Raw genomic sequence first — 8721 nt, 5'->3', positions numbered from 1 at the left:
CCAACATGGCACAAGTATACATATGTAACAAACCTGCACGTTATGCACATGTACCCTAGAACTTAAAGTATAATAAAAATAAAAATTAAAAAAAGCCAGCTCTCTAGACTCAGACCTGAGTTCAAATCCCACGTCCCTCACTCATCAACTGTGCATATTGAACCAAGTCACTTAAAGCCCTCCTCTAAGGTGGGACCGCTACTGGCATCTGCCCCATAGATCTGCCAGGGCCTGGACCAGGGTAAGGCAAAGTGCTCGTCTTGGATGTGAAATTTAAGGGGCTACCAAAAATCTCAGTAATCAAGATAAACACCATTTTAATGCAATATTTTTAAGACATCAAAATTAATGCAAAAAAATCCATAATAAATAAAATATCAAAATTTAAAAATAAAGACAAGATCATTAACAGTCTCCCACTGAGTCGCCCACTGAGCCAGAGTAGAGACTGAGACTAAAGGAAACATTAATATTATTGATTCTTTGAAAGTTTGTTCATCACAGTATTTTTGCAGCAATTTTTATTTTATAGAAACATTACATTAAAATATTATTTCTCTTGATTACTGCATTTTTGGTGCCCCCTGAAACCTTGTACCCCAAGTAAGCACCTCAATCACCTCCCCCTAGTCTTGAATATTAAATGAAGTAATGCACATAGGCACAAGGCCTGGCACGCAGTGGACCCTCAGCAAGTGTCCTTCTGCTCCACCTTCTTCCTTTGTCATCTTGCCTGCAGGCATCAGGGCTCAGGACATGGCAGTACCCAGGTGTCCGTGAAAAAATGACAACCCCCACATTAGCATAGGTCACTGTGCCAAGTGCTGTACATACAATGCCTTGTTTAAACCTCACAGCACCCTACAAGGTCGACGCAGCTATCTTCACCCCTCTATTACAGGTGAAGAGACTCCCAGGCCAACTCGGTGGAGCTGGGTCTGAACTCAATCAGTCTGACCCCAGAGAGCAAGGCTGTGTAATGGCCATCGCACCCCAAGGTGAGGTGCTTGCACCAGGAAAATCCTTTGGTGTGTGGGAATAAATAAAAAATAATCAATGAAGAATTTAGCCTTCTTTATGTTTTCTTTCACCTTTTAAATATTAATTTTTAAATATGTCTACGTATTTTACATGAAGAGTATATCTATGGATGCATATCTATGTGCACAAAATGATTTTACTTGATAGGGGTGTGCAATGAAAAGCATTTGCAGACCACCATTGCTCTGAATAAACTGATCATCTGTGCTGCCTCTGATGGGACCTGCGAACCTCAGCTGACAAAGGACTTCTATATTCATCACCCCATTTGGTCCTCAGAGTCAACCTGGGGGCAGGCCTATTCCTGTTTCTCAGATGAGAAAATTGAGCCCCAGAGAGGTTGGGTGACTTGTTCGAAGTCACACAGCTTACAAGTGGTGGCTCTGGGTCTAGGCTCCTGACTCTTCTAACAAAGTGGCTATGAGCACAGGTTCGCATTGGACTCTCTAGGGATGAACCCTGGCTCCACCACTAACCTTGAGCAGGTTACTTGATCTCTCTCTCTAAGCTGTTTCTTCAACTAAAAGAGGAAATATATAGCCCTGTTTCAAAGGCTAGTTGTAAGAATTCAATGAATAACACGTCCAAAGCAGCTGGTGCTTGGTACATTCTAAGTACTCAGCAAATGCTATAGACACACTGCCAGTACCCCTAGGGTATGCCCACAGGGGACACTCTGTCCCTCGGGTGATTGTCTGGGACACTCACGGCAGAGGCGGGGGGTTCGCCAGTCAACAGCCACCCCGTGCTGGCAACACTGATGGGCATAAGCAGAGACGCTGGCACAGAAGCACTCACAGTCACCACCCTGGCTGCAGCCACATGTGTCCGTCAGGCAGTTTGAGTAAAACCAAGTGACATCAACCTGGAGAAGGTCAGAAGTCAGAGGTCAAAGGACAGATCCCAAATGTCAGATCCGCAGCTTTTCAGCTGATGGCTACCAGCACCCACATGAAGGGACCACAGGACAGGGTGAGCTGTCCTGTCTCATGAGATGTGAAGGGAGAAGTACAAGGGAACGAGAACTCCATGGTCCAGGCAGATGCCCACTTTTGAGAACTAAGCTCTCTTCTCTCCTGAGTCTGGCCTGTTTGATCCAGGAGCCGAGAGTGGCTGAACAGGGGTAGAGCCTGAACTGCCTAGCCAGAGCCAGAGACAGCCAAGGCCGATCTGACGGCAGCCTTCAAGGCCTGCAGGGTGCCATGCAATGCTGAGCCCCAGCCTCCTCTGCATGCACTGAAGCAGAACGGGCAATAGGTAGTGCCTCAGCATGAGGGCTTTGGGTCCACCATTTAGAAGAACTTCGTGATAAGGAGGAAGGGCCAGATCAAGATGAGCTTGAAAAGGGCACAAGCTCTGTTTGCCTGGTTGTCTGTGCCTGGTCATCTGGGGAAATATGACAGACTCATCTGAGCCGACTGGAGGCAGGGGACTGGCAGAGGCAGATCTTCCCTGGAGATTTGAGCTGTGTCCTCTGAGACATGGGGGAGTCTGAGAGCTGAAGGGATCCCAGGAAAGTGGAGGGGGTGCTCGGGAGGGGCCGAGGCTGGGGTCCACTCACCACAGGGTGGCAGATCTCAAACACCTCACTGAGCAGGATGCTGCACTCCTTCTTGGCAAATGGTTCTCGAAGAGGATTCAGGACACATGTATCCCGAGGATCGAGGGTGTCTGGGCACTGAGGGGCAAAGGCAGGGCTGTTGACCTCCCTATTTGCCAAATGCCTATTGCCTGACATGACACAGATTTTAGGGTGGCCGCCATGATCCTTGCCTCCTGATACTCATGTTCTTGTAAAATCCCCTTCCCTTGAGTGTAGAAGGGACCTATGCCTTGCCTCAAACCAACAGAATATGGCTCAGGTGATGGGATGGACATGGCCATGTGTATGTGATCACACGATTCCCAACATGAGATCCCAGAGCCCATCTTGCTGGAGTCTCTCCCTTGCTGGCTGTGAGGAAGCAAGCAGCCATGCTGGGGGACTCCACATGGATGGAAGTGTCAGTGGTCTCTTGGAGCTGAGGGTGGTCTCTGGCCAAAAGCTGGCCCCCAAATAATGGAAACTCTCAGTCCTACAGTTGCAAGGAGCTGAATATAATCAACAACCATGTGAGCAGGTGAGGATGCAGCTCCTTCCCCAGTGGAGCCTCCAGATGACAGCCCAGCCCTGGTTGACACCTTGATTGCAGCCTTGTGAGACACTAAGCAGGGAACCAAGTCAGGCCATGTCCTGACTTCCTGGCTCACAGAAACTGAAACAATACATGAATGTTGTTTAATGCCACTAGGTCTCATAAAATTGTTACATAGCAGTAGATAACTAATACAGATGTTTCCGATATCTGCTGAATCTCTTTCCTTAGACTACATTTTCACTAGAGAACCCATTATATGCCGAATAGGATTAGCAAGAGAGAAATATGATGTGTATGGGGGTGTGGGGACAACAAGGGTTAGTCACCCACTGAGCTTCTCTAAAATGGAGGTGTGTTAGGGTGCACTTTACAGAGGCTGTGGGAACAGCCTTGTCCCACCTCAGGATTTCAGAGTCTTTGAGAACAGCCCTGTCCCACCTGGAACAGTTGAGCTCCAGGATACCCCCAACTGCTCCCCCTACCCCAGTCTACATAGGCTCATCTCTGTGTACTTCCCAGCAGGGCATTAAGATCACTAAGTCCAGGAGAGGCAAATGCGTAACACTCATAACACCACTCTCCACTGCTGCTCTCATGGCAGACATAAATAATCGATCACAGTCCTCCTTCCAGCTGAGCTTGACACAGATCTTGGATGTTTCTCAATATAGCTCCCAAGCAGCCTCTTTTGACCAATCAGAGTTGTCACATGAAGTGAAATATATTCATCGGCCCTCTCTTGGCCCAGTCCCCTCTCTTTGCAGAGGATTGCAGAGATGGGACATACTCAAGGTCACCCAGAAAGTCAATAGATGACCCAACAAGAACCCAGGTCTCCTGCTCTCAACTCAGAGCTGTTTCCCCCACAGCTCACAGATTGGCAGCCTCAGTTAGACATCTCTCAGACTGTCCCTTGGGGCAGACACCCTCATTTCTATCTATGCTAGTGTTGTCCTTCCTCTCAGAGATCTTATCTCTGATATATTCATCTATTTAAGCATGGCCCAACCTTTAAGTGCCAGCACCAGTCTCATTTCCTTCAGGAAGCCTTCCCTGATTGTCTCAACCCTCCTCAGTCTCTCTTGGTCTCTTCTCTGTGTCAGACCTAGTTCCAGGCACCAGGGGGCATCATTATGAGTGACCATCTCTCCTGGGACAGACTTTATCACCTGCCCAACCCTCCACCACCCTGCCAGGGCTTGGTCCAGGGTAGGGTGGGCAGCTGGATTTGTGAGACAAGATGATGCATGATCTTTGGGCCATAGGACGGAGTCTATGGCTAGGGATGCAGTCAGAGGCTGAGAGAACATTGCAGGAGAAACCTCACACCAGCGTCCCTCTTCCCTGACCTGGGGCCAGGTTCAGTGCTGGCAGTGCCCATCTGAGTGAGGGGCATAAGCCAGCGTGGAGGAGAGGCTTTACCTCAACTGCAACCCAACTGCTGCCAAACTCCTGGGGGTTAGTTAGCTCTAGGTTCTCCGGGGTCCTCATCTCATTGATGGTTTTTAAGTCAAAGTTCCCACAGAGGCCTGCCAGCTGGCCCTGAAAAGAGAGAGGACACCATGGTCAGTTGCAGGCATGCCAGGGGTAAGCCACAGGCAGAGGGATCACCATGAGCCCAGGAGTCTATCATGGACCTAGAAGTCACTGCTGAGGTCACAGTTTGAAGAGGGATGGAGCAATGTCAGAGGAGAAGGGGCCCAGAGCAGGGTAGAGGAGAGAACAGAGGTATGCTCTTCTTGGCTCCTCAGAGAGGGTACAGCTCACCCAAGGACACCCAGGGCTTGGCTCAGCCCCAAGCAGGAGCAGAGGGTCACTGTTCATGTAAGTACCTGCCACTGAGGCCCAGCCTGGATGTGCACTGTGGTTCTCTGGTCCCACAAGAGGGTGATGTGTTCCCGTGGGAAATGCACCAGTGTGAAAAATCCCACTCGCCATGTGTGGACCTCCTGCTTGTCATCCAGGAAGCTCTCTGGACTCTAGAGGGACAGAGATGGTCACTCCTGAGCCCAAGTACCTCCCAGTGCCCAGGTCGGCTATGCCTGCAGCCAGAACCACACCAATGCCTCTGCCTCCCTCATACCCTGACATTGGCCTCTGTGTTCCTGACCCTGGCCAAGAGGAATTCAGTCTGGGCTCCTAACTCAGTGGCTCTCCAAGAGAAACTGCTGTGGTAAAGAAGCCAGTCCTCAGCCCTCTTCTGCCCCAACCCCTGGTAACCTGTAAATTGTCTGCACAACCTTCACAGGCACTGGGCCTTACAGGATTTCCGGAGTCATCATCAAAGACAATGAGTGAGCTCCCAACGTTGATGGAAATAAATTTCCTGCAGATCATGCCGGAGCTGTAGCAATTCACATTCTCTACAATCACAGAGAAGCTGACATCTGACATGCTCTGAGGAGAGAATAAGCAAGTCCAATAAAACAAGGGAGAAAAGAGATCCTGCTGGGAGGTATAGAGGTGGAAGAACACACACTCTGGAGTGGCTTTCAATCTACTTCTACTTTGTGTTTGCTGAGTTCTGTGACTTTGGGCAACTTCTGTTCTCTGAAGCTGTTCTGGTTTTGGATGCCTAGTGCAGTGTTTAACATGTAGTGACTCCCCAAAATATCTGATGAATTAATTTATTAACAAATATACAACAGGGATGATTGTGTTGATAGGGTATGGGGAAGAGGCACTGTCTCACATACATCCTTGATGCTAGTGTAAACTTTTTGAAGGGGAATTTGCTGGCATCAAATATTTTAAATGAACATAGCTTTTTATACAGCAATTCCGCTGCCAAGAACCTGGGGATACATCCACACAGGTATTCACTGCAGCATTTAAATATTAGAGACAACCTAAATGTCCATCGATGGGGAAAAAATAAAACAAACTAGAGGGCGGTATTCTGTAGAATTCTACACAGCTGTTCAAAAGAAAAAAGTGTGTACAGACTATATGAAATCAAGTCCAAGGTATACTATTAAGTGAAAAAAGCACATTGTAGAATCCTATTCACATAAACTAAACAAACTGTGTGTGTGTGTGTGTGCATGCGTGTGTGTGTGTGTGCGTGTCCATGTCCCACAGAAAAATGGTCTTGCAGGATTCATCCCCGACTGGAGTGGTTATTCAATAGGAGACAGGAACAGAAGAAATGGGAAGGGGAATATTTGTTTTTAATATACACTGCATTAACCTTTAGAACTTTTTAAATAAAATGAGGTCAGTAATCTTTATCTCGTGGGGATTTGCTGCAGTTATGTGAAAGACCCCAGTATAGTGCCTGCTCTGTAGATAGGATTCCTTCCATAAAAGGTTTTGGCATTGTTATTATTATATGTTATTTTTATTATTGATGTTACTGTTATAAGATGAGATAGGCTATTAGCAAAACCAAGGTCCCCTGGGTGTGTCTGTGATACTCCTCCACCACAGCAGTGCCCCTTCCTCCTGGGGTAGGGATCCTGCCTTCCCTGTGCCTCCCACATCACCAGTTTTCTTCCTCCAGGTGAGCTGAAAATTGTAACCTGTGACTCCTTTAAGCACACCAACTCTCCAGTCAGATTTCTTGGTCAAACTTGACCCCAGCTCTACCACTGACTGATGGGGGACCTTGGGCAAGTTACTTGACTTCCCTTAGCCTGAATTGTTACATCTATAACATGGGATCCATAAACTTTACCTTGCAGAGCTGCTGTGATATTTAAGTAAAATAATCCACAAAATATGGCTCAGTAGACCCCTAGGTATATAATAAAAGCTCAAAGAGCATTGGTTCTTGAAAAAAGTACTGGGACCCAATAGAGCAAGATTATAATGGTGAGCAGACAGGCAGTGTGGTACCTCGGGACTGGTGAGCTCCATCCAACCCTGAGCTTGCATCTCAGCACTTCTTCCAGTCTCTAGACAGCACCAACTCAGGGCTTAGATTCCCGACCACCCAATTCTGCATCGGACTGGAGTCCAGAGAACCAGGGTGCCCTGACACGTCTGCATGGAGCCAGCTGGGCAGAAACATCTGGGAACTCACCTTGACCAGGTGCACTTTGCATGCCCCCACGAAGTCAAACGGGAGCCCATCAAATGTGCGGTAATGCCGGTCGCCATAGGCAGTGCAGGTGGAGGCGCAAGGGTGGAGGGTGCACTGGAATGAGCCCCGCTGGCACACACTGCAACACACAGGCCCAGACCAGCTCGTAAAGCACACCCACCCCATACCTGAATACTCATGACAGAGCCATGGCCTATTGAACGCACGCTCACTGTCTCCCTTGGCAAAGGGGTCAACAAACACCAACCTCTAACAGGAGTCTCAAGGGCAGGATTGTGATTTCATGCAGGAGACACCAGGGCTCAGAGAGGTTATGAGACACAGCCAATAAGTAATGGACCTGATATTTAACCCAGATCTATTTAACTCCAAAGTCCATACTCCCTTTACCACTCCGTTCATTCACTTACCAATTCATTCAACAAATATTAGGTGCCTACCATATCCCAGGCATTATTCCAAAATTTTGTGATACATCAGTGAATAAAACAGCAAAAAAAGAAAACCATCTGCCTCTGGGAATGTTTATTCTAGAGGAAGAAGAGATACACTAAATAAAAAGTAATCAGGCAGTGCGAGTATGTACTATAGTGCATTAGAAGGCAATGAGTGTTATGGGAGAACAGGATACAGGTCACTGGGAATGTGGGTGGAGTGGGTTACAATTTTAAATAGGGTGGTTGAGGCACATGTGAGTAGAGATGTAAAGGAGGTGACAGAGTTAGTTCCATGGGCATCTGGAAGAAGGTTATTCCAAACAAAGGGGGCAGTCTCTCCAAAGGCTCTGGGGAACACTTGGGAGACAACATGGCTAAAATGGAGAGTGTAAGGGCAAGAGAGTAGAAGAGGAATTCAGAGGGGCAATGGAGGGTCAGGTGACATGGGTCCAATAAGGCCACTATAGGAAGGTTAGCTCCTGCTAGGAATGGGAGCGGGGGATGGGCATTGGAAGACTTGATCATGGGAATGACACTATGTGATTTATGTTCCACTCTGGCTACCGCACTGAGCCTAAGCTCAAGGGGGTCAAGGGGAAGCAGAAAGACCAGTTGAGTGGCTACTGCAGCACATCAGGGAAGAGATGATGGCAGCCTAGAGCAGGGTAACAGCAGCGGAGAGACTGAGAAGTTGTCAGATTCTGGGTGTATTGTGAAGGTAAAACTAAAGGGATTTGCGGACAGGTTGGATATAGGTAGTGAGAGACAAGAAACGAGGTTGACTCCAGGTTTTTTTGGCCTGAGCAACTGAAAGAACGAAGTCTTCGTCAACTCAGATAGGGGAGGCTGAGGGAGAAGCAGGTTTGAAGGGGAAGATCAGATGTGCTGTTCTGGACATGTTGAGTTTGAGACCTCCATTAGACATACATATGGTGATGTCAAGTAGGCAGTTGGATGTGTGAGCCTAGAGTTGAGAAGCATGGATTGGACTACAGGTAGAAATCTGGTAGTCCTCTGCCTATGGATGGGCCTTGTAGCCATGAGACTGGGTGAGTTCACT

General features: G+C 47.9%; 1 protein-coding gene across 1 annotated transcript in view; it reads right to left on the bottom strand.

The window, feature by feature from the left end:
• Positions 1-8721, bottom strand: part of OTOG (otogelin) — a 104230-nt gene that overhangs the window by 50328 nt on the left and 45181 nt on the right. Inside the window, exons 25-30 of the mRNA XM_011937439.1 lie at positions 7204-7342; positions 5442-5576; positions 5012-5158; positions 4602-4721; positions 2603-2719; positions 1750-1906 (exon numbers count right to left, since the gene is read on the bottom strand). Of these exons, the coding sequence (XP_011792829.1) occupies positions 1750-1906; positions 2603-2719; positions 4602-4721; positions 5012-5158; positions 5442-5576; positions 7204-7342 (815 nt within the window). The remainder of the gene's footprint in view (positions 1-1749; positions 1907-2602; positions 2720-4601; positions 4722-5011; positions 5159-5441; positions 5577-7203; positions 7343-8721) is intronic.

The sequence above is a fragment of the Colobus angolensis genome, unplaced genomic scaffold, assembly GCF_000951035.1.
Source record: "Colobus angolensis palliatus isolate OR3802 unplaced genomic scaffold, Cang.pa_1.0 Scaffold164, whole genome shotgun sequence".
NCBI classification, from domain to species: domain Eukaryota; kingdom Metazoa; phylum Chordata; class Mammalia; order Primates; family Cercopithecidae; genus Colobus; species Colobus angolensis.
This window is presented reverse-complemented; position numbering and strand designations above follow the sequence as displayed.